At 36.7% G+C, this 26724-nt stretch overlaps 4 protein-coding genes across 4 annotated transcripts; 2 read left to right on the top strand and 2 right to left on the bottom strand.

The window, feature by feature from the left end:
- LOC18771266 (thioredoxin H-type) lies at positions 56-2461 on the top strand. Its single transcript, XM_007202704.2, has 3 exons — positions 56-230; positions 1900-2022; positions 2129-2461. The coding sequence occupies exons 1-3, from the start codon at positions 141-143 to the stop codon at positions 2276-2278; spliced, it is 363 nt and encodes a 120-aa protein (XP_007202766.1). The 5' UTR covers positions 56-140; the 3' UTR covers positions 2279-2461.
- On the bottom strand, positions 2779-9171 carry LOC18770721 (beta-galactosidase 3). Its single transcript, XM_020567830.1, has 19 exons — positions 8565-9171; positions 8357-8452; positions 8127-8239; positions 7928-7994; positions 7716-7808; positions 7457-7600; positions 7111-7199; positions 6897-7002; positions 6718-6805; positions 6232-6350; positions 5980-6144; positions 5647-5825; positions 5176-5285; positions 4997-5106; positions 4477-4587; positions 4282-4395; positions 3994-4196; positions 3533-3869; positions 2779-3430 (listed from the first exon to the last, which is right to left on the bottom strand). The coding sequence occupies exons 1-19, from the start codon at positions 8733-8735 to the stop codon at positions 3284-3286; spliced, it is 2562 nt and encodes an 853-aa protein (XP_020423419.1). The 5' UTR covers positions 8736-9171; the 3' UTR covers positions 2779-3283.
- On the top strand, positions 18661-20122 carry LOC18769056 (ribosomal RNA small subunit methyltransferase, mitochondrial). Its single transcript, XM_007203627.2, has 2 exons — positions 18661-19121; positions 19221-20122. The coding sequence occupies exons 1-2, from the start codon at positions 18726-18728 to the stop codon at positions 19968-19970; spliced, it is 1146 nt and encodes a 381-aa protein (XP_007203689.2). The 5' UTR covers positions 18661-18725; the 3' UTR covers positions 19971-20122.
- LOC18771246 (3-epi-6-deoxocathasterone 23-monooxygenase) lies at positions 20927-26092 on the bottom strand. The gene is made up of 9 exons (XM_007201906.2): positions 25468-26092; positions 23890-24217; positions 23616-23765; positions 23225-23506; positions 22131-22220; positions 21909-21987; positions 21706-21812; positions 21488-21618; positions 20927-21305 (listed from the first exon to the last, which is right to left on the bottom strand). The coding sequence occupies exons 1-9, from the start codon at positions 25692-25694 to the stop codon at positions 21215-21217; spliced, it is 1485 nt and encodes a 494-aa protein (XP_007201968.2). The 5' UTR covers positions 25695-26092; the 3' UTR covers positions 20927-21214.

Raw genomic sequence — 26724 nt, 5'->3', positions numbered from 1 at the left:
GTGACAAACAACTGCGGTTTTTCCTTTTCTTATTTAGGCCAGTGAGAGAGTCCGAAACCAACATAAAAAAAGCGGACGCGTTTATTCTGTGTGGCATTTTCTGTTTGTTTCTTAAGAAAATTGTAGAGAGCGAGAAAATAATGGCAGCAGAGGAGGGACAAGTTGTCAGTTGCCATACTCTCGATGCATGGAACGAGCAGCTCCAGAAGGGCAACGACTCCAAGAAGCTGGTATTTTATTCAATTGCTCACACCCAAAAAAAAAAAAAACAATTTTTTTCATATATATATTTGGTTTGCTGTTTCTGGTTTTGGGTGATTGGGTTAAATTCTTTTAATGAATCTGATTAATGGATTTTGTTTGGTTTTATTTTTTCGTATGAAAAAGAAAAAGATTTGGTTGGTTTCGCTTGGTCTAGATTTATGTACTCAAGTTGCCAGTGTTCTTGAAGCTCAGGAAGATGTTGGGAATTTGCTCTGCCAAGGATATTGTTTAACAGCAGCTGTGATGCGTTTTATTTAAACTGATGTCTTATGACATTCAATTTATGGGAGGATGTTGAGATTTATCTTAATTATGTTTTCTGCAGAATAATTATTAGTTCCTATTTTATAGGAGTCAGTTGTTTTTCTTTCCTGGTCTTCAGAAATCCCTCTAGTTGATAGAGTTTGTTAGACGTGTTTTAGTTGTTCCTCTTTATTTGCTAATTAGTTGTTTGTACTCTCCTTTATAAGAAGAGCATGTTTCAGTCAATAAATAATAAGTTAAGTTCAGCAATTCTATTGTCTTCTTATTTTCAAAGCTATCTTTTAGTTCTCACACATAATCCATGCATGAATGAATTAGCCTGATTGCTGCTGTACCTTAGGCAAAGAGGTTCTGTTTGTTTGAATTTGGAATTTTCTTTTGAATTTTGTGATTCTTCCATGGAAATTTTGAAGCCCTTAGCTGGATTCGTTCTTGGAAAACATGTTGGTGAAAGCTGTTTAATAAATTGGCTTCGTTTATTTAGCATTTGTTCAAATTCAAGCGTCTTTTGTTTCCTTTGTTAAAAGTAATATGGAACCTCTTGTTAAGTTTTGTTCGACTCCACTCCACCCTTTAGTGTGTCCTTTATTTGATCATATAACAAGTTCTTAGGAGAAACACTTAGATGAAACAGGATAGCTTTGTTATTTTCGGGTAATCACGGTATGCTATGCGTGAAAACTTTTTTACGTGACATTATAATAGCAAAACAGTGTTATTCCTATTTTATACAAATTTTTCTGAGTTAGTAGACGCACAAGTTTTCTTTTAGCTTTTTTATTATCTGGAGGAAACAAACAGCCAAGGGGCATATGTGTTCATTCTTCAATCTTAAAAGAATATTCCAGCTCAAATATAACATTTTCCTACCACATTTATTGCGTTTGCTACGTCTGTAACTCTAAGAATCCTAGGTTGAAAACGACTTCTTTGTGCTCCTTATCTTGATAAGGGTATATTGGTGGAACTACATCATGTTGTCTCTCCGACTTAAAGTCGTTCTCTGTTTTTTTATTTTGACCTTCCTGTTACTTTTTCATTTTGGTACCGACAAATACTTCTTGTACCGTCAAGTTTTTTTATAAAGCACTTTTACTTATAGTGCTTTTATTATAAAAACGTTGAAATTTTTATAAGAAATTGAAGCACATAGCATATGCTTCTTTAAAGAATAAGGCACATCTATATTTTTCTACTAAAAGCTGTCAAAAGTGTTTTTTAATGTCAGAAAGTATTATATTATATACATGCGCATCTGTAATTAATGGAGGGATAAGGCTTTTGTTTTACTATTCACATTTTTCTCACAGTAAAGTTGTATTGTATTCTTTTACTTCTTTCTCATGTTCTGAGATCTTCAATCAAATGCAGATGGTCATTGATTTCACTGCTTCATGGTGTGGACCATGCCGCTTCATCGCACCTTTCCTGGCAGAGTTGGCTAAGAAACTGCCAAATGTCATATTCGTAAAGGTTGATGTGGATGAGTTGAAGGTAACATACAAAAATAAAATGAAAATCTCTCTTTCTAGAAGTAAAACTTATTTTAGAATAAACTCATTTGCAAGTGAATTTTGTTTTTGTTTTTTTATGTTGCTAGTCTGTGGCTCAAGACTGGGCCGTAGAGGCAATGCCAACATTCATGTTCCTGAAAGAAGGGAAGATAGTGGACAAAGTGGTGGGAGCAAAGAAAGACGAGCTGCAGCAGACTATAGCAAAGCACGTTGCTGCTGCTTCTGCTTCTGCCTGATAACTTATGATATAATTTGCATTATATGCCTATTTATCTTAAGACTATATATGTAGCAAAAGCACATGGCTAGACTTTTATTATAAGTTATGAACCGTTTCACTTGTTCTAAGTCTTGTGTGGTATTTTTCATATGGGTATTGCTACATAAATACAATTCTATTTAGCTCATTTCATGGTTTATGGTTGCATTTTATGAAAATCTATGAAGTTGGCAGATGACATGCTAGTTTGGCATATTGTGAAAATTCCGTATAGTTGCGGTAGGTAAGTCCATAACTTGAGAGGGATCTAGGATACATGAGTACGTGCTCTTAACCACTTGAGCTACAAACCCCTTACCAGATTACGAGTCTAGTGTGTTTTTACTTCTACTGTTGAAAGCACTATCAACAAGTCGTAAATCATGGGGGATTATTTGCTTTTTCTACTTTCCCTTTGATAGAGGTTTAAAGAATATGCCATCAGAGACAAAGCCGAAGTAACACAATGAAATGGACAACACAAATCTCTCACTTTTCTTTTCATTCCTGAACTGCACTGTAAACAAATGGTCATAGTAGGATCCACTCCCAACATGAACCTTAAATACCTAATTAGTTCTGGGGCATCCTTTTTCCCCAACAACAGATGAACAGTAAATCATTCAACAGAAAAACACTTCACTTCCCAGTGCCCATATATCCCGTTAAAAGGCCGGGGACCGGGGCTTGACCCCTAGGGACCAAATTGTAGGACCTTAGGTTTCCTACCAACTCACCTAAGTAACAAGTTCACTACTTTACACAACTTCATTAAGCTCACTTAAATTAACAGCTAATTGCCTTTTGGCTCCAAACTTAGCTACTACTCTTCATCAGAAAGAAAAAAACTATTGCACTCCACCTAACTACATTGCTATCTCGCTGTACTTGAACTCTTATTCTTCTTTGCTTGCCTCTCTTGCTGTGGTGTATAATTATGGGATTAGGTGCAACAATTATGGTATGTTATTTCACACTTTCACTAACCCCTCGAATTGGGTTCCATGGTCGTTGAAACTATGGGAGCACAAACAGCTTCAACTGACAGCCGCTTCAACACCTTCGGACATGGATCTCCGAAGTTGCTGTTGGATATGGTGACTGCACATCTCTGCTTCCCTATGCACTTCTGTGATCACAAAAAAAAAAAAAAAAAAAGATAGAACAGTGTCAAAAAGGAGAGGGTAAGAATACTAGTACATTATGAAAACCAGAAAGCACTGTTAAGCACCTTCTGTAATACAGAATATGATGTGGCGGCATGGCAAGTTCCTTCTTGGTAGCTCCCACAGGTTCCCAAGGGTGTGCCGAAGCTGGCGAATTTAATGGAAGAGATAGCCTGGCCTGGGTTACAACGTAAATGCACCTTGGGACTGTGGAAGTCTTCTGCTTTTCCATAGCTTTCAATGTGCCAATTCTTTATTGTCGGGTGGTATTCGGCGACCTCAGCACAAACACTGCTCACTGATCTCTTTACTAGAGAAATTCTTGAGGGATCCCCTCCAAATTCCTCAAAAATTACCAACAGATTTTGCATTGGTTTTAACCAAGACCGAGGCACATGGTACCTGAAAATGAAATCCACGTGAAATTGAAGGGGAGAATTTGTTTGCTGAGTAAAGCCACGAAATGTTTATGCCATACTTTCATACTACAATTCATGTTATAAATTTTCATCATAGGGTTACTTACACTCGTTGTGTGGGTTGGCCACAACCCACTTGACACTTTGGAGGCCTAAACCCTCCAGCATAACTGCAACCATTGCAATTACCATTAGCAAATGCAGTCCAGTATCTCCCAATACTCTGCCCATTGATCCATATTTGGCCCTTTCCCATTCCTTCCATGTCCAAAGCCAATGGCTCATCCCCTTCAGGTGCATTGAAAAGAGTCTGCAAAGTTGAGTAAGGGAGTTTTAATAATTCAATTCCCTTATTTTCCATTACAACATTGAGTTCAATTTCCTTTGTGGCCTACCTTGTGCCAAGTCAATGGCTGCTGTTTTTGTGCAGCTAATGATCCACGCATCCAATCAACAGAGGAAATAGAATTTGGAGATACAAGATTCATGGCTTCTCCTTTCAGTCCAACCTGTTAAAGTACCAGGGATAAGGTAGAACGTTCCTTTGAATATAAATAAAAAAATTTGATTTCTAAAGTAAGATCGCTTACCTGGTAGGTCCACTTCTGCCATGACAAGTCCCATTTTCCCTGGTCTAGTCCATGAAGTGCAACTGGGCCAAGGATTCCAGTATTCCATGCCTCGAAGTGGCCCCCCACATTCTTCAACAAAAAACAATAACTTTAAGTCAGGAAGTAAAGAAGGAAAACAAGAAGAAACCTCACTACCAAAAGTCAGGTTTGTGTAGAATAGTAATGAGGTTTTCACATCTCACATTCACAGTTAAGGATTGGCGGATCCCTTTCACTAGACCACAAAGAGTACTTTGATTGGTCCTTACAAATTACAATATCTTCTCTTTTTTGACCCTTGTTCTTGGGGGATAATTCCCCCAAAACTACAATAGCCTGAAGCCAATTTTAATCTAAGGTTTGAGCTGACATACTTCTATGAGGTTAACTGTTCATTCATTTCATGACTGCAAAACAAATTCCTCTTTCTTTTCTACTAGGTTCACTATTACTAAATATAGAATATGAAAAAATAATAATCGAGGGCAATGGAACTAACTGGTAATCCAACAGCTACACTCAGCAGTGCGATTCTGTTTGTTCCTGCATGTAGATTGACCTTGCCAGTATATGTGAACCTCCTACTCTCCCTTGTTCCGAAGGAAGAACCTGTAATAATACTTGTTAAATTTTTTACTACTAATCAGCTAGGGGATATCCATGCAATAAAAAATGTACCTGAAAGCTGTCCATTAATGAAGATGTGCACAGCATGGCCTGTTGATTGAACAATAAGGGTCGGGAGTTCCCCTCCACGCAGGAAGGACTCAGATGAGCCAATATCAACACTGCAGGCACATGGAAACAAATACGATGCTTTAATATCTATCTTTCAGGTCTTTCTAAATCTCTCACACCCTTAATGTTTTTTTCCCTCTCTGGTCACAGAGTCAGGATATCACTGAAGGCATATGTAACACTGTCCTGAGGCATATTTGATTGTTGCTTATGTCTTATTTCAAATTGCATATTAGGTACTTGCCATAGACCAAGATGGTCAAATCGGAACATTCTTTTGAAAGGCTTTCTAAGAATTCATTGCTAAATCTTTCTTCTGTGAGTTAGAAATACTTCTGAGAAAAACAGACCAACCGTGGAGAAATCATGAGATGGTGATAAACAAAAGAGTTAAGCTTAGGAAATTCTCACCTCGTTTTGTACCACAGGTAATCAGTACTATCCCTCGTGACATTTATCTGTTCCAAGAGACCAGGAGCGGTGATTGTTGAGCTGTCATCCAGAGAAGTAATATCTTCATCGTAACTCTCCCATGATAGCATCTGAATATTTGTTGGCAACATTTCCATTTGCGATGTTTGAACTCCAACCTGAGGAGAAGGAACAACAAATGACTTCATCTTAAAAACTTTAAAACCTTTCAATGTTACAAGAAAATGAAACAAAGGAAATAAAGATTTGTGTTCCTGAAAGTGTGGTCACAGATTCTGTCCGAATACACATATAACAGTCCAGAATTAATACCTTTGCAGTGTTGAAGACTACATTTCTGCAATCAGGAAGGATACTGATGGACCAAGGAGGCAGGTTGTAGTGCATGTTATTAAACATCACTCTTGCAGCTGACTTGGAATCGTGGTTTGAAAGAAATGCTGAACAATCTCCTGATTCTGAAGTGTATACATAAGCCTGAAAATGCCAAAAGATACCTAGAGTTTAGCAAACAAGAATAACTCATGCAAATATAAAAAGCTAGTTTGAGAAAGAGATGAAAACCTGTTGAAAATTCCCCAGTGAAGTGATGATAGGATCGGCTGAAACTAAAGCACGTTCACACATCTTAATAGCCCTATGAAGCTCCTTTAGATGACCGTACTTTGGTTGCCTGATTAAACCTATCAAGTTTTAGGGTTGAGCAGTTAGCTATATTATCAAAAGTTCAAAACTTACATGCAGTGAACTGGTATATCATTGCACACACAGATATCAGCTTGCTTAAGCAATTACTAGCAAAACTCATCATTTTGTGGTTGTAATATTTGAGATAGACTGATGGATGCTGAACATCTGTGCATGTTCAGATCATCAGATACACCTAAAAGAATGCAACCCAGTAACCCATTTAACTCATTATTTTGTGGTTGACACCTCTCTCTCTCTCTCTCTCTCTCTCTCTCTCTCTCTCTCTCTCTCTCCACATAATTAATCAAGTGGAACTCATGTCACTCCTTGGAAAGAAAGCTTGTAAGTTTTGGTTCTTACCATATTCATCTAATGGAGCATCATAGTCATAGCTGGTAGTGATGAAAGGGCCCCCCGCTGTGCGTCCAAAATTAGTACCCCCGTGGTACTGTTTCACAATGAAGCACAGGGATTCAGTTTTATATAGGTTTTAAAATTTCACATTCGTAGCCTCAAAATAGAAGTTAAAGGAAACTGACCATGTAATAATTAACAAATGATCCTCCTTTCTGTATGAATCTAGCAACTGCATATGCTAAATCCTGAACTGGTCGTTGGTGAATTGGACCGCCAAACTCCGAAAACCTTCACATTTTTGTTGAAGGAATGAGTGAAAAGGATGTATTTTCATTTGTAGCAAATTAACAAACAAGCATAATAAACATACCAAGCAAACAAGCATAGTAAACATACCAGCCACTCCAAGCCTCTGTCCAAATCGTAGGCTTGTAGGGTTTGTTGGGAGCGAAAGAATCACAGTAGAAACCGTTACATGTGTTTATCTGCCACCATCATGCACAAAACATTTCAGCGACCTCTTCGCAAAAGATGGAATGAAACTAGAAGAGATCTCTTTAATAAAGAGTGACGACACAAGTCACACAACTCTTTTTCTCTTTTTTTCTTTTTTTGTTCAAACAAGTCACACAACTTCTTTAAGAACTCAAGAATCAGTACCCATTGCGGGAATGTTAACTAAAGAGAAAATGCAGAACAAGACAAGCTAAGATCTGCAGCACAAATAGTTTTAATTGCTCACCACTGGATCTGGAGCATCTTCTTCCTTGCACATCACCCACGGCACCCCAGTGCCCAACCCAACAGCCATATTTGCCGCCCAAGTCATGTAATTATGGCCAGCCGCTCCAAATAACTTACTCTGTGCTCCGTACTCATTCTCAATCTGAACCAAAGGAAAAAAATTAACAGATTTCCTTATAACTTGACTCAAAATAGTTTAATTTACAGCCAAAAATGAAATCATAGAGCAAAATGGAAAATCCAAAAGGCTCATATACCTGAGAGAGAATGATGGGGCCACCTTGGGATTCAAACAATTTTTCACTCTTCATCAGTCCCACAATCTTTTCGGTGAACCCTTGCATTGCCCTCTGCAACACCAGAAGTTGTACATTATAAAATTATACTGAATATATCCCAGCAAGCTCCCTAAATTCTTCTTAGACAGGTTATGCAACATAATTAAGAAGATACTGTAAGGAAGATTAACCTTGAAAGGCTCATTGTCCGTTCTGAAGCTGATGCCCGGAACATACTTCAACCAAACGGGAAACCCCCTAACAGTCACAGAGTCAGAAAAGTTAGAAAATTTGTGTCAAAAAAGAAAAAGGAAAAAGTGAAAATCCTCAAATGCAAAACAAGAGCCAAGGTAGTTAGATCGAGAAGGAAAAAAGAGAGAGAGGGAGTACCCAAAATTCCACTCAGCACAAACATAAGGCCCAATGCGAAGGTGAGCATAGAGCCCTGCTTTCTGTATGGTCTTGAGGAATCTCACCAGATCGTACCTCCCTTTAAAATTGTACTGAAACCCAGCACAAACACAGCAACATGCATGATTAGAAAAGAAACTAAAAGGCAAACAGAGCACAACAAAGTAGAAAACTTTGAATGTAAAATGAAAAGAGTAAGTGAAGAGTACATTGCCGGGAGAAGGCTCATGCACATTCCAGAATACATAGGTTTCAACCACATCAAGGCCTCCATCTTTTGCCTTCTGTATCAGATCTTCCCACATCTAAACAACCCACAAAAAGAACAGAGGGAAAGAACACAATTTTATGAAACAATTGTTAAAATGGAAGACAAGTGAAATGGCAAAATGGGAAAGATGGGAAAGATTTGGGTACCTCAGGAGTGCTTCTGGGATAATGTATTGAACCGGAAATGAGGATTCTTCTTTGCCCATTAATCACAATGGCCCTCCTATCGTAGGTGACAGTACATTGGACAAGCTGAAACCCCAAGAAGCAAACCAAGCCCAGGAACAAGCACAACTTGGAAACTGAGTTGGTTTCCATGTTTTGCCTTTTCTCTCCGTCTCTCTATCAACTCAAATGGTAGACAGAACTCAAAGCAGAGAGTGAATTGTGAAATATACAGAGAGAGAAAGAGCAAGAGCAGCTAAGAGTGTGGTGAAGCAGCAAGACCAGCAGCAACAAGGTCCATTCACTTTGGTGTCCACACTCACAGGCCTGAGACTCTGAACTGAGCTATATAATATATGTATATATATAAATTTGGTCACAGAATAAGATAGGAAAATACAGAATTGTATTTATAATTTTTTGTGAATAAATAAGGTAGAGTTACACAGGGACCTCTTTACCAACTTTGGGTTAAGCGTTTGGTTTGGAGTGAACCTGTATTTATTACTTGTGTAACAGATACAGACAGCTTGCGCTCCTTCACAGTTCACAAATCACCACAAGTGTCAAGGCTCATCTCTGCGTGGCTTCAGGCTACAAATGGAGTGGAATTATAACCTGTCAAACAAGCGCAAAAAGGAAAAAGGGAAAGGTAAATGTACCAAGCTTTGCATATATGAGCTTAGTCAAATTCACTAAGGTGGATGTGCTATTCACCAGTTCAAATTCCTTTCTCTGTGGTTTAGATTTGAGTTTATGAAGAAAGATAGTTGCCTATTTCATATCTGAAGCATCTAAATTATACAAGTTCTGGATATAAAATTAAATTGCTACTTGCTGATTAAAGTTGGTGGAGGTAATCAAGGCTTGATAGAGAGTGTATAGAATTATTCTGATGGAGAAAATTAAGGACAATTAACACTTGGTAATTACTACTTTTGACTTGACATGTTTGTATGTATAAACTAGAACAATAAAGCACCAATCTCTGTTGTTATTTTTAATTAAGGAGCCAATTAGTTAGGCCATGTTTGGCAGTAAAAAGGTTTTGACCAGCCAATGTGGCTATGACCAAAGGGCATTATTGTCATTTACCAAGCTGAAATGAGCGAGAAAAGGGACACGACCCACAGTAGTCTGGCATTTTCCATTGCCATGTGAACCCCAAAACCCTTTTGGTTTCTTTTGCGTCATGTGAGAACCAGAAACTCCCTTAGTCTCTCTCAAGCTCAACCCAAAACCCCATCCTTCACATATTTTTGTCACTTTTCTTCCTTCACATTGACAACAACCCAAACCCCACCACCCTTTCTGTCCAAATTTACTCTCTCTCTCTCTCTCTCTCTCTCTCCTCTCACAGCACAGAAGCACCCATTAGATCTCTTATCTCTGTCGTCGAAGGTAACAAAGACTATCTGTCATTCAAGCCACAAAGCAACCCTCCCTCCTTATTTTATTTCTGTGATCTTATTTATTATAGTGGTATAGTTCCAATTTATTGTAGTTATATGATAATTCTCTTTTGACCCAAGCTTCCATGTTACTCATAATTTATTATAGACTTGTGATGAATTCTATTATTCCAGTACGTACTGGGAATATTATATTGTTATGCAACAGAGCTCACATCTAGTGACACCTTCTGGTCAAACTTACCATATCTTTACAATATTCCTTCTTGTATTTTTACATGCCACTACCATTACAAATCTTTGTTGTGAGTATAAATTCCACGTTTGCAGGGCCGGAGTTAAAGATGAATCGAGAAGTTTAAATATCTTAAGTTCGGAACAATTAGATGAACTTTTGTTTTTAAATTGTCCAAAATGCGACAAATAGAGTACATAAAATTACATGTAAGTTGGTGAACGGGCGTATATCAAGTATGTCATTTTCTATGCTTACTGCTATGAATTCAATAGTGAGGTAACATTTTTGTAGTTAGGGTAATTTTCACCAATTGACCCTTAACCCTAGTTAAGGAGAAACACTTTCATAAATACATGGATAGTATCGTTTTATTATTCTTGATCAATAATACCATAATATACGTAATAACTTTTTCACGTATCATAACATTATTAACCGAGATAGAAAAATAGTATCATTCCCTTTGAAACCAAATTTGTCTGCTAGTTAAGAGAGAAACACGATTTCTACAACTAGAGTTTGGCAGCAGAAGATTGCTACTTGCCTAAATGTCCCATCAAAATTTGGCGCCACTTCTTCAAGCATATTGTTTCTTGATTAGCGGAAAAAAGATTGGTGACCTGATTATTTTATAAATAAAATTCTTAATTAATATAAAGCCGTTGCAGCTTTCTCTTTGTTAATAGGACGACATGTACTAATATGGGATACCAAAATCATCAAAAGCGCCTGCTTTCGTTTTTTTGATCATTATTAAAAATAGATTATGATTATAATAATCACATCCCTCATGTGCTCTTTAATTATAGTAAATTAAATCCGTTGTGTTGAGTTGAGAGAGTCAACAGGGTTGGTCATGATCTAAGTATTGATCATCTGTCCCTCCCTTCATATGGTCCCCATGTGCCATGCCTTGTTTAGTAGCCTAGCTAATCAACCATTTAATAGACCAAAAATAAAATCAACCAATTACCAGGAAGCTTCTCTGATCTTTCTTTACCTATGTTCCTTCCTTCCTTCTTTAGCTTTTTCTTCTCTCTCTCTCTCTCTCTCTCTCAACTAGCATAGCATTCATAGGCGTGAACAACGGAGAGAATTGAAATGAATTCATGGGAACCCTAGGACAGTGGGGCCTTCGTCGCACTCACCTCCAATTAGGTCAGCTAGATAAATACAACTTTCAAGTCTTCAACTAATAACTTGTTGTGGGGGGATCGATTGTGTCGACACCCAAAGGCAAAGGGTGCAATACCAATATTCAATCCTCGTTGGCTTTGGGATCAATCCATGGCCATATGTGGTGGATCCCTAGCTATCGAAGCTGGTACAAGATCCTAAGTAATTAGGAGCTTCTCTATCCGAGCACAACTCAACGGCATTTTGTTACTTTCGACAATGCTAACTGTTTTTACTACATTATGTTAAACCACGTTCCAAATCAAATTATGAATAATTATCGGATCTATAATTCATAAATATACTCTCTATTTTTTAGTTAAATTTTAACTAAAAACATATAAAAATTATTTTATGAGCTCTCTATGAAATTTAAACTTCAATCATGCTCTCTAGTTTAGGGAGTTATAAATGCTATTACTCTGTTTTAATTGGTCAATCTCTATTAAAAAATAATATAAAAAATAATAAATATTAATTAAAAGTTCGAAATACTCATTAATTAAAGCAACATTAAATTATAGGAAGCCACTAGGAGTCATTTCTCTCTCCTCATATTTAGGAGCTCCCAGAGGTCTCCCTATTTTAGGAGGTAGATAGGGAGTATGGTTGGAGATATAGGGGGGTGTATTCAATTGAGATTTTAATAGATTGTAATTACATGATTTTAATGTAATGGATTTCAGCTGGATTTGTAATTATATGATTTTACTCATGATTTTAATAGATTGTAATTACATGATTTTACTTATGATTTTAATTTACTTAGGATTTTACTTATGATTTTAATAGATTGCAATTACATGATTTTACTTATATTTCTATACAAGCTTGAACTTTATCACCCATCATCATTCACCTAAATACATAACATGAAGGAATATACCTAATTTTTAGGATACATATATCCAATTTTTAGGGTTAATACAAAGATGGAGGCACAGTAACCATCAAAGGTTAGTCCAGGAAGAGTACACTGACATCAACAATGTAACTCTCAACATAGCCACACATGACCAGAATGAATATGTTAAAGAAACACAACACAACTGAGAAACTAACAATAGAAATACAAAAGCATAAGCAGAGGCTAGAAGCTACATCCAAAACTACCAACACCTAACGCAAAACAGATAGCACCAGAAATACAAATAAAGAAACATATTGAAAACTCATACCTCAACCCCATGACTACTCCTAGTTTTTGTCAAAGCTTGGAACAAAAATTTGGCGTGAAAAAAACACCTTGCACCTTATCAACGTTTCTAGATTGTGGGTAAGGCTTCTTCTTTCTTTTTATGTTTTGTCTTGGTCCCAAACGTTTTGGGACAGGGAATTAGAAAAATATTTAGCCATGTGCACCGTATGCGTAGCAACTAGGCATAAAAATAAATAAAAAAATAAAAAATAAAAGCCTATTTGAGGTATTAGATTAAGCAACTTGTGGGCACACAAGCAGAGTTGTGGAGGGCTGCAACTCCTTTCGAGGAAATGTCTACAATGAGCAGGAGATTCTATAAATAAATAAAAAGTATTGAAAATATAATTTTGCTCCAAATAAGCTTGTCTACAAGGAAAGAAGAGCTATTGAAAAATGCCCATTAACTCCAGAAGAGGCAATATCGTCTTTCTTGTTAATATTTTTTTATCGTCTCTCTTATGAAGTTTTGGAAAAAAAAAAAAAGTATGAGAGCATATATGAGAATCATGCACAGGAAGATGAGATTTGTTATGTGATTTAGTATTTATATCACACACTCAAAAGTCTCACACAATATTTCATTTAATGAAATACCTCAAAATTGGTAAGTTTTTGAATACTACGGTATTTTTTCTTATCTTTTAAACGTCATAATTGAATACCATCAAATTTGTATTGATTATTTAAAAATCATATTTGAATACCACAAGATTTTTATTGATTACTGAAAAATCCTAATTGAATACTGCTGTACTTTTAAGCTTCAAAACAATTATTAAATCAAAATTGAATACACCCACCGTATTTTCCAAATCCTCCCTAAAATTTGTCTAAAAAAGTGATTTAGGAAGCACATTGTGGATGCTCTTAGATCATAGATGTTAAAAATGAGGTTGAAAATTATGGTCCCTTTAACATAATTCCATTATGTTATTACTAGTTAGAAGAGAAACCGTCAATCAAGATATGCCACATGACTTGAAGATCTATCTTAGAAGTGCCTCAACTTTTTAGTCAAAAGCCAAAGGTGCATGCCTTAACCTTTCTGACAAAATAAAATTCGAGCTTATAGTAAGTAACCAGTGTGGACAGCTTTATTGTGTTGTAATATTATTTCATAATTGTTATATATAAGTATAAATTATTTCCTGAAATAAAATAATTAATGAATTGCAAGTAAAGATATCAATATGGCCAGTGGCATGCAATTTTATATATATATATAAATAAATTCATATATATAAATTCTTATATACAGATATCCAAATAGTATTATCGTGTTGACATCATATATGTTTGCTGGGACATATTGGTTGTCTTTTGTAAGTTGCCCTAGTAAAATGGGGAACCCTACACAACTAACATCTTTCTCCCTATGACTTTGATTAAAGTAATAATTGAAAGCCACTTTGGTGAGCACTTTTTCATGTCAAAGTATAAGGGCGCGCAGGCAGGGTTAGTGCCGAAGCCTACCGAAAAAAAGAATAAAAGATAAAGTAGTGCATCCACTAAAGACGCAAATTCAGGTTATTTTCATATTATAATTCACAAAAAAAAAAAAAACCAACCGACAATATTCCGGGTGTTTTTATTAGCATAAATTAGGTTTACAAAACCCAATACCACAAGAAAGCAGTCCAATATTCCCCTTATCACTATCTTCATTATTATTTTTTATTTTTTTAGTAAAAGCGATTAAATTACAATGAGGGGAATTTTTCACACACATACAACTATAATGCTATGACAATTCGAACATAAGACATCTGATCTACAAAGCAATACCTTTTTTCACTGGACTAAACCTCGTTAGCATCACTATCTTCATTATTAATTGTATAGCATAACACCTTTTGTATTACTTAATTTAATCTTGCACCGTACACATGTATTTAATCTCTTTTTTCTCTTCGTACCAAATAGTTTATTTTTTCTTCATACATACAGCTAATTAATTAACAAAAATCCCACCACTAATCACCTAAAGCATATACACATCGATCTCCCTCTCTCACATCAAAAAATAATTACGGTGTTTTAATTTTTATCAGTAGAAGAAAATGAAAGCACATTTGTCGTAAGCTCCTATGAAAAATCACATGAAGGTGTCAAATAATATTAATGGAAGAAACACGTGTACAGTTAAAGGACACGTGCAATGTTCTGATATATTAAGGACAGGTGCCGCCGTACAACAGCCGAGCGATGGCAGTCTGTGGTGACGTGGCCGGTTGATGGTCCATATATATGGAAGGTGTGGGGTCCAAAGTGTAGTGGTTGGTGTGGGTCCATATGACGTGGGTGCATGTGCCGTGCATTATCATTTACCTTGGGGTTTCTCAGATTAACTGCGCGCCGTTTGTTGCACCATTACCCGCCAATATTATAATTGAGAATTTGAGATTAATTAGACGACGTGCGGGGATTGGCTGGAGACTCGTGATCCTCCTTCTGTTAACGTCGGTGGAAACGACGCCGTTATGGTTAAGCCTCGTTTGTGGAATATTCTCTATGTGTTTGCTTTTCCTATGCGCCACTGGTTAGATTCTGCGTGTTGTAACGAATTGATTGGGTGTGCAATGGAGAACATGAATGCTATTGGTTATTTAAGAAGAGGAATCATGTCACGGGAACTGAGATCGCGTCCTGTTGTGTATGTCCAAAGATAACGGGAGAGTAAGATGATGTGGACATGAGAAGAATATTTGGATGTCACCCCTATTAGTAAGAATAGTTACTAATTCAGGCGTTATAATATAAATATACAGTTACGATCTCTTGGACTACAGGGGTTTAAGAGATTTGTAGTCACTCATCGTTGGATGTAAATTCAACGGTTTACTCACTCTTGCACTCATTTTAAGAAACTTTTTGAACCGTTGGATGTTACATCCAACGGTGAGTAACCATGGTCTCTTGGACCCCTGTGGTCCAGGAGATCGGGGCTGTATAAATATATATATATATATATATATATATATATAAAGCAAAAGATAGAGAATGGTGAAACATTCAAAATACAAAAAAAATATTATTGGTTAATTCAAATATTAAGAATTAAAATTATTAATTAAATGAGGATAATATGGTAAATTCACATTTTTTTCATATTAAAAAAAAATAAAAATAAAAACAAAATCAGATAATAGCTCCTACTTTTATAAAACATAACTACCTATATTATTTTTTCTTAATTCAAAAAATAAAATAAAAAATAAAAAATAAAACCAATTGGCACATGTGTGCGCGTGTGCCAAGGGGCTAGTAAATAATAATATTGATTTGCCATACACTTTGATAACCTCACTAGGCAATATGATCGTTATATCAATAAATTATTTGTAAGATAAGAGGATTTATGTTGGATCCAATTGCTAATTAAAATGCTATGTATGCCCAAGGACGAACCCAAGAATCTTATCTCATAGGGTCATAGTATAAAAGTTCAATTTTTTGGAGGAGCTGGGGCTGGGGCTTAAAGGTTTGGCGAGGGAAAGGGTTAAAGATTTGAGGGGTAGAGACTGGAGATTTAGGTTTGAGGGTTTAGGAATGGGGGTTTTGGATTGGAGATGGTGAAGTCGGGAGAGTTCTCTTTGAATCTATTCTAATTTTTTTTTTAAAAAGACCTGGACCAAAATGACGTCGTTTTGGCCAGGTCTTTTTTTAAAAAAAAAATCAATAGGGCTGGGCCAAAACGACGCCGTTTTGGCCAGCGTGTTAAAAATAAAAAAAAATCACTGAGCTGGACCAAAACGACGTCGTTTTAACCAGCGTGTTTTAAAAAAAATAATAATAATAATTTAACGCTGAGCCAAAATGACGCCATTTTGGCCAGCATGTTTTAAAAAAAAACAGAAGCGCTCTCTGCTTCTTCTTCTTCCTTAGACCAGCAACCATCTCCCTCAGCTACTTATGGGGTCACACAGCCATTAAAGGGGACTTTGTAGCTTACGTTGATGGAGTGCATAGAGTCGTTTGACCCCATTAACCCCACTGTGGATCCGTCCCTGTATATACCACCATATGATTGAATTAGGCCTCTCTCAAATACATTATTAACTTCAAAATTATATTAATGATCACCTTTCTAATATAAGTAATACCTATTGTATAAGTAAACTTCTCTTAGATAAGTAGGTACATATATACACGTAGGATTCTTTAGAAGAAGGATCTCGTTTTTTATATGTGAAACATCCAAATGCATGCACAATCGGCGGCCCCTTTCCTTATAATTCACTTTTGAATCTCATTATGCGTAATGTGATGTACTAGGTTTACAATTTTAAGACTTAAAACCTAATAATACTTCTAATATGTCACAAGTACGTCACAAAAACTCACCAAAGCATTCAATCAAGACATGCATAGCTAATTATCAATAAAGAAGAAAAGGTAATTAAGCCGTTGAAACAATGATTGGTAAGCACATGAGCTCCAATCACGGCAGTTAAGAGTAAATTAAGAGAGTGTGGGTGTGGCACACCAAACCCTAATTGCATGCACAAGTTCTGAGAGGAGGGGACTGTGATTCATTAGGGTTTCGGCACGCGCTTGCAAACCCCCCTTGCTTCATCCACAAGATTTACTTTGGATAGCATAGATGCATACTTTTCGAGCCCATCATTATCTTGAGGACAATTATCTTCTTCCCACTACGGGGCCTCCTTCCCTTTAAGGTGTTGGCCTTCATCATTCGTAGGGTTTTCCATGGCATGAGTCACCCCTGTCCTCTAGAAACTAATTATCATTTTGTGTTCCGCTGTTCCTTCAACATGACCACACTTGTTGCAAAGTAGGTTTGATACCTCACTTTTCCTTTTTCCCTTGCTTAGCGGACCATCATCATCTCCAAGGACTAGGACAAGAAAACCGTTAGTTAAAGTTAGAAAAGTTCATGTGACCGTTGAGATGTGCTTATAATTTTTGCGTTGATCAAGTGCTTTGCAAACTAATTCTACCACAAATTTTAGAAAATGTAGCACTAGATTAACTATTTTTGTTTATTAAAATTTGAGCTCTCTTTGAATTTTACTTATTATAATCAATGAAATACTTGATATATCATTAAATACGATTAACGTGAACAAGCCATTTTTATTCTTGACAACGATCACATTAGAGTTTTCCCCTCAAATGTTATGTTATATAAATTGAAGGGTCCACTTCTCAACAGAGCCCCTGTGCTCAGTGCCATAATGTGGTTCTTAGTTTGTCAATTAAAACGCTAACATGGATTAGCAAGAAGAAAACAGAGCTTGTGATACCTCATGCATACGGTATAATTAAGTCCCTCCATCACTAAACAAGAAGCAATAATATTATGATTCAATCCATGTTTTGGAAACCATAACAAGAAAAAAAAACCCATAGCGAAGCTTGAAATAATTATGATAAGCAATAATACCGTTAAAACGTAACTATCAAGCATGGAACCTTTTTTCTTATAAAACGACAGCATTTTGCATTAGCAATAATATAGTTTTGTTCTTTTGTGTCGGTGCCTGCTTAATGTTGCACATTAAACTCCCAAAAAAAAAACATATTACATCGCTGAGTCTAAATCATCATGTCCCTTGATAGTCTTTCCAAGGGGCCAATGCAACATAATTACGTTTGGAGGAACAATTACTGCAACTAAATATTGCATACTACAAAGGTTTTTGTTTTTGTTTTTGAACAAAGCGATATTCTAAACTAATTTAATATGCGGAGAGAGGGATTGATTGAACTTGACTGCAAAGGAGCGAGCACACTACCTTAACCAACTGGACTAACCCACGTCTGCTCTGCTTGCAATTACAAAAATTAAGTATTCATACATATTGCAATTAAATATGATCAATATAATAAATTATCAAAATGACCACAAAATTTTGGGCCTGAGAATGGCCAATCCATTTTTTTCCCAATAAAAAACCAGAAAGAAACAGCCCAAAATTTATGCGAGTTTGGGCCACTATGAGGGCATCTAGCCCAATAATTAAAGTATCAATTTTGTTATATGTTCAGTTTTCATCGCCCGACTTGCGAAGGCAAAACTCCCACCACAGCAACTAAAATTCAAATCTCAACGGTCAGTCCCTTTGAAACCAAATTAACGACGAATAACACATATGCTTCGACGCGCCAAATGTCTTTATGGTGTCATCCCCGGGCATTGTTCACTTGGGCAGCTGCAATCGACGTCCAGATATCGCTCCTATCGGAAAATCAACGGCGCAGATGACGACGGCCGTCGGAAAAGAGAGGAGGGTCAAGATGGGCATTTGCAGTTGCACAAGAGCAAAGGCCAACACCTCTTAACCAACCAACGCATTCTCGACAGCATTGTTCGAAAATCCGCAATTAAACCCACAGACACCGTCCTCGAGATCGGACCCGGCACCGGAAATCTTACCCTCAAGCTTCTGGAAGCTGCCAAGAGCGTCGTGGCAGTCGAAATTGATAAGCGGATGGTGGAGGTTCTCCAAAAACGTGTTGCGGAGTGTGGGGTTCAAGATAGGTTGACTGTAAGTCAAATGGGGTTTATGTGTTTGATGAAATGCGTGAACCAAAATTTTGTGCTTTTGAGACGAGTGGATTAAGGTGTTTGATAATGCGTTTTGCAGGTTATATGTAAAGATGCACTGAAGGCGGAGTTTCCTCCTTTTGATATTGTCGTGGCGAACATTCCGTATGGAATATCTTCGCCCCTGGTGGCTAAATTGGTGTATGGGGCAAGGTCATTTCGGAGTGCCACGCTGCTACTTCAAAAGGAGTTTGCAAGGAGATTGATGGCTAAGCCTGGAGACTCTGAGTTCAACCGGTTGGCTGTGAATGTGAAGCTGGTGGTTAATGTGGAGTTTGTCATGGATGTGAGCAAGAGGGAGTTTGTTCCTTGCCCGAAAGTCGATTCGTCGGTGGTTATAATTCGTCCGAAAGCTGAAGTTCCAAACGTTAATTTGGATGAATGGTGGGCTTTTACAAAGGCTTGTTTTTGTAACAAGAATAAGACACTTGGGGCGACGTTCAAGCAAAAGAAGAAGGTGATGGAGCTGTTGCGGTTGTCCAAATTAGCAGGCTCAAATGGTGAAACTGACAATTATATTTGCAGCAACGACGACAACGGGGATGGAGGAGAGAGCAATGAAGAGGAGCTTTCTTCGTCGTCTTGCTCGGAAATGGGAGCGAGTTCCTTCAAGGAGAAGTTAATGGGGGTTCTGAAATCGGCTGATTTTGAGGACAAGCGGCCTTCAAAGCTGTCAAATGAGGAGTTGCTGCATCTGCTTGCATTGTTTAATCAAGCAGGAATATATTTTCATGATCAGTCCAAGAGTAGGAATGCTGAGAATGAATCATTTTCTGTTGCTTACTGTTGATAGCTATTAGCCTATTAGCTCACTCATTAATTAGGATGTCATAATAGGAAAAACTTACTATAATATGACAATGATTTGTGTATTTCTAACTATAATAGGAAAGTCCTTTGAAAACAGATCAGTTTATTTATTTCTAACTGGATGTAATCTCATGACAGTTCCATAACTAAAATGAATCGAAATCCATGTTTCGAGTTCAACCATCTGATTGTTTTATGTAGAACATCAGTGATGGAAGAATCTTTGATGAAGCGGAACTCATTCCATCAAAGAGAATGATTATCTTGGCTTTATTGGTTAAGAGCATTTACCTACACCCGACGACAGACTTCGAATCCCCTTTGTATAAAATCAAAGAGTAGTTAATTTTGCTGTAGAAAAATAAAAAGCAAGACAACAAATACTGGTACGGTACAAAACAATCAAGGCTTTATGGGCCATTGCACTTCATCTTGGTGTGCATTATTATAGATGTCACCATCTTTTTAGTGGGTCTATTTCATATCATGGATCAAGGATCTTGAACCCCATTCTTTGTTTTTTTCTTGGACCCTATCTTTTCTTGATATAGAATTGCAGTTGTCCGTTTCTCTTTCTCTCTTCCTGTATTTTTCTGGCCAGTAGTGCATTTATGCAAGTTATATCTTCCATGAGGACCATAACTTTTATTCTTTGTAATTAATTTATAATTTTAATCTAAAAGTCCAATTTACAATGGCAGCAGTGGAAGACCAAATTTTTTTGAGAGTGATTCTTGATAGGCTAATAATCACTTTTATTGAAAATTACTTCTTCACATAACCAATTTAAATGGTTTTAAGTGATTTTACGGAGAAGCACATGTGAGATGCTTCTCCCCATATATGATCCTAACCCTCCCAAAATCTTTATTATAATCTTCTTATATAACCGACACAAAGTTATCAGATCAAACAGAAAAATTAATAGCTAGGGACTTCGTTATGGGAGTAAGATTCATTCGTCCCCACTCGTATTGAATTCAATTTTGAAGGACCAAGGAAAAGGCCCCAAAAACACCAGCAAATTACAAAGATGGTGACACCAGAACTACCCTATAATGCAGACAGAGCCCATCCACCTAAAATGGGGACTTGTTACACCTCTCATGATTGTTTTTTTCGTAATAGCTCGAGATATTATGCTGTACAGAATTTTCTTGATGGGATAATTCAAATGTGGTTGTGATTTGTGTGTTGAAAGATCAAATTATACTTTCTAAAATTCTAAGTGCTTGTGGATGTGACAGAAATGGGCAGCTTCCTCTTCATCTTGACCGTTGGAAAGTGAACAATTTCATCCTTCTCAGCTACCCATCTGCAATGAGGAACCACAAAAATACATAAGCTATATTGCTAGGTCAATTATTGAAGTACTCATTGGACAAACATAAGCTAGTGGAAAGCAGCAATTGGGTCTGATTCAAAATTGCCTTTTTCAATCAGGAACATTTTTAATATCCCATTGGAGTAATGATGTGATTAGGGGAAGATTAATACCTGTAATTAGTGACAAGATGATGAAGGAAGATTGATAATTCAAGCCTAGAGAGTTCCAAACCAGGGCAGAGCCTCTGTCCCCCACCAAATGGAGTGAAACTAGAAGTGTAGTTTACAGCAGCTTCTAACTTCTGCAGTCAAAGAAAATTTATATGAACACTACACTTCCAAATTAACATAACTTAAACCAAAAAGAAAAGAAGAAAAAGAAAGTTTACCTCCCATCTCCATGGATCAAACTGATATGGGTTTTCATAGTTCTCTTCATCCATGTGAACAGAAGTTAAAGATGCCAAGACACACCATCCTTGTGGTATCAAATACCCTGCAAAACCAACATAAAATTCCTCAAATTGTACATATTCTTGTTAATTATTTACTTTTTTTTTTTGTTTAAAAAAAAGAAAAAAAAGACAGATACCTTTGATTTCAACATCTTTAAGAGCTTTTCTCCAAATAGCATTGATAATATTTGCCATTCTAAGAGTCTCACTTATCACCTTCAGCAAAACAAAAAAAAAAAGACTTTCTGATATATTTTTTGGCAAATATAAAAAATAAAGAAGGAAATATCAAAAGAACGTGATATGATACTGTAAAAAGTGACACAATTTATATTCTGTTTCAAACATATGGGACTCACATTTTGAGTAAATGGCAAGGACAGGTAATCAGTCCATGCATAATTTTCAGAGGAACCAACCTTCTGCCTCTTCAATTCCATGTTCTCATCCTGCATTTACATGTGATATATAAATAATAACAAAAAGCATTTAAAACAGACAGACAGACAGACAGACAGAGAGGCAGTGCTTTTCACTTTAAAATCGAAACCAAGAATTGAAGGACAGCATGTTCATCTGTTTCCTTTCACTAAAATGATCATCCTTTCTTTACTTACACATATATGGAAACCTACTTTTGTAGAAATACAGCAATGCTTCTAAAAATAAAAACACAGCAGCTCTGCATTTTTGCAGCTCTGAGTTTTCATTTTCACCCACTTTCTCAGCATTTCTTAAAGTCGGAAAGAAACAAAAGGTTTCATATACAAACTTTCAGTATTTTGAGCTTCATTCTACGACTGTACAAGACCAAACAGTTATTTTTCTGCTTACTCATTTTTCAATCATTGTATTAGTACATAGTAATAAGGTCTTTTGTGTTTGCAAATTTTCACATTGCACTTTACTATTATATAGTCCTTATTAGGCCCCATTGCACATATAAATCGTACGAGGAGAGCTAGTGTAGACTTTATAGTGAGACCTACACGACGATTAACAGTTATTTACACGCGCATAAACGTCTTTAATAAAACTTATTCGTGAATGATTGTCGATTGTTGATTAGCGAAAAGAAGATGAGTGGACGCATGTTGCCTAGTGGTCACAAGTCGGCACCAAGGAAAAGTTAATAATAGTGGGTCCACACCTAACAGCCGTTCAATCTATATCTAACGGCTGCAAAATGTCCATATACCAGCCACAGCAAAGTGGGCCCCCGGACCGCCCCACAGTCTCTCTCTCCCCGTCCGTGTCTCACTCGTGCGTGCATTCATTCATTCAAGTGTCTAATAAGATGAAAAGTACTTCTAAAAACAAGTCAAACACTTCAGAGATAAAGCCAGTGGGTCCACAGACCCAGTACCAAAACAGATCCTGACCGTTGGATTAAGGGGCAATTGAGAAAAAAAGGCAAGCGTCTATATTATTATGATGTGATATACGTACGTACCCTTAGTTTGTCTAACGCCACAGGGCTGTCACTGAGGAACTTGACGGCTAGGGTCATGGCCACAGGCACAGTCTCCTCTCCTGGGATCATCATCTCTATGATATTCCCCGTGATGAAATCCAACGGCAGGCGTTGCGTCTCGTTGCTTTGGTCACCGCCATCACGCAACAGCACATCCATTGCGTCATTGACTGGACTTGTTTCTTGGATACTATTATTTTCCATGGCCTTTTTCTTCTGCTCCACTATTTTTCCCACCATCTTCAACAATCGCTCCCTAGCCTGCAACATGCACACAAGCAATATTTGCACTAATAATTAAAAAAAAGAAGAAAAAATACCCTAATTAGGGCTCATATGAAGACATGTACACTTTTTTCTTTTTTTTTACCTTGAGAGATTTGTAGAGTCTAGTACCAGGTAGCTTAATTGGTATGCAAATTAAACCTTTGATGAATTCTTCAAATTCTCTCTTGAGAAAGTTCAAATCTTCTCCAGGACCGACGCTCATTAGTACTTTAACTAGAATTTCAAATGTTATCTGAAATACGAGTAACGTTCTCTTGTCATATATTCTCTTGTCATATATTTAATATGTTACGTTATCACAATAATGAATTTAAATCACGCGTTGAAACTTGTAGTTGGCATAAAGATGTAGGGACCTTTTGGGTTTCATCTTGAACGTAAATGGGAGATTGCATGTGTCTCCAACGAGCCAAGTTGAGCTTGACAGAGTTTTCAATGTCTCTAGTGATTCGATCTTTGAACTGTGGTGATTTGAGGAAGCCACCGATAAGCCCATGCACTCTCTTATGAATGCTTCCATTTATTTGCAGAATCGAAAATTTTCCCAGCAGTTCTTTGACAGATTTTGGATAAGCAGGGATGAAGGTATTTCCATGGTTTTTTAACACCACCTTGTTCACTTCAGCATCAGTGGACACTATGATTGGAGTTCCCAATATGTTCGTCTTGAAGACCTTTCCATACCTGTAGAGAGAGAGAGAGAGAGAGAGAGAGAGAGAGAGAGAGAGAGTGTGTGTGTGTTATTTACTCATTTAATTGAACTTTGCTACTTTTCATTGATGATGGGAGGATATTTTTGTTGGGAGGCTGAAATCTATGGAGAATAGGATGTGTTGTTGTTAATTAATTATAGCACAGCCTGCAGAAGAAAGAAGCAATAAAGGGGTGTGAAGTCTAAGGCCTAGTTTTTTCTAGCCTTGTAGCTAGTTAGTATAGAGCAGGCTTTTTCTTCCTTTCTTTACTTCTTGAGGTTGTTCCTTTTTCACTCTTGCTTTCTTTTTTGTGCTATTGTCACCATCTGTCATTGAATGAACAAATTCCATTCTGTTATATACATGTTGGTAACCCTCCTGTTGCCCTGCCTGCCCCAATAATTTATTCTTTTTTCTTCTTCTTTTTTAAAAATCAAAAATCGGTGGCAGGCAAATGTCTATGTCGAAATGAATTCATGTCTCGTTATTAGTTTGGATACAAGTGATAATTTAAAATACTTTAAATTAATATAATTTATGAAAGGAGAATTCGAATTAGGATATAAAGTGAGAACTATGACTTAACCTAAGAGCACCCTGACTAATTGGTCTAATCCAAGTATTGCACATCGGTTCAAAAACGTTATCCTTTTCTTTTGTTGCTCATCTCTTTTCTGGTACATGTTAGATGATTCCCATTAAAAGCTACCTTTACCAACTCGAATCTCTTTTCGATCAAACCCTTTAAGTTTGAGCCAAAAAAGAAAAAGAAAAAGAAGAAAAGGAAAGCAAATATATGAAGAGTTGCAGAATCAATCAAACATGGTTGAATATGTTTGGAAGTCAAGTCACGCAAATCTTTTACAAAATTGAAAAGCACATCATCAAAAGCAGGCGTACGTTTTTCAAGTCCATGGAAGTACAGCAGGGCAAATGAAGGATACTTATATTCATAGATGTATAATTCTACTGCTACTTGCTATTCCATCTCTATCATTGACAGCATAAGCAGGGAAAGAACATGTATCTGTTGTTGACGATATGGTTTGAGAAGAAAGATGCTCGTTTTGATTAAAATACTTCTACACTTTATATTGTATAACATTAAGACCATAATTCCATGATTAGGATAATAACGATGGAGAAATTAAACTAGAAAAATATATATTTTTTCGGAAAAAAAAAGTTGCAAATTAATCTGATGGCAAGTGTGAGAGAAAGAGCAGAGAAGAGAGAGCTTACAGAGATCTGCGTTTTTCCATGAAGCTGACAGGTCGAGAGGTGTAGCCGCAAGCAATGAAGTCAAGAGTTTCTCCTATCAAGGGCCAACCTAAATTCCCTTTGGGGACTTTAGCACCCTTATGATTTTGGCTTTTGCTCTTCTTCTTCATCTCCTTCGAAACCCAACACAACGATCCTACAAAAATTCCCACCAAAACCCAACATCCCACAATCCATTCCATCCTCATCACCAAAAGAAAAGAAAAAGAAAAACCCTTTTGTTTCTCCTTTGAACTCCTTGTAATGCTTATATGTAACCCTAGTTGTAGAAACTAGGTAGAAATTAAATACTACTGCAGAACTTTTGAGCAACCCAAGTGGTGGTGATCATGAGCTTCTCACTCCATGCAGCTAGTCCTCTATATACTGTAGATAGTATCCTAGTAGTTGAGAGAGAGAGAGAGAGAGAGAGATTGACAAGTCAATGGAGAAACTACTTGTTTGGTCTTTGTGGGGTGAATTGAATTGAGAATTGAATGAGAGGGCTTGAGTGAGAGATTCGGAAGATCTAAAGGGTTTCAACAATCATTAAATGAGGTGGTCAAATGTCTTCGGTTTTTTTTTTCTTTGTTTCCATAAACAAAAAAGTAAAGACAATGTAACCAACGGAATTCGCATGTGTTTTAAAATCAGATCCAATTAAAGCTTCTCTTTCCCAATTAATTTAGGATTTTTTTAATATACGGAATTAATTTACGATATTCATAGATTTTTTTACAGTGAATTTCGCCATGTTTGTCTAATAATATGGGAGATTTGGCTGCAGATAGAAAAACTTCAGGGATGTGACACAAGAAAGAAAAAGGGGAAAAAAATAACAAAGATGGGGGGATCCTTTAGCATTAATTGTAAAGGCATATATAAACTTCATATGAGATTTCATGGGCTAGCAAAACTTATGATCTCTGTATCGCTTTTTATTTCCTTTATTAAATTTAGTATAGGGAAAAGATTACCATTTGTAAGACCAAGAAAGCTTAGTAGGAGACTTAATAGTCACACTTACTACAAACGAACGGTTCAATTCTCATTAATTTTTTTTTCCCTTCTACAAGAGGATGAGTTTCTTACACACACTACGAAGGTGTCAAGGAAGTTCAAACTTGACACTATTGATCTGTAAGTTAAGACCTTTTTTCACTAGACTAGACCCCGTTGACATAAAAAATTAAATTTAAAATAATGAAATCTTAATATAAAGAATCAAATGGTGGAGTG

This window comes from Prunus persica, chromosome G7, assembly GCF_000346465.2.
Source record: "Prunus persica cultivar Lovell chromosome G7, Prunus_persica_NCBIv2, whole genome shotgun sequence".
NCBI classification, from domain to species: domain Eukaryota; kingdom Viridiplantae; phylum Streptophyta; class Magnoliopsida; order Rosales; family Rosaceae; genus Prunus; species Prunus persica.
This window is presented reverse-complemented; position numbering and strand designations above follow the sequence as displayed.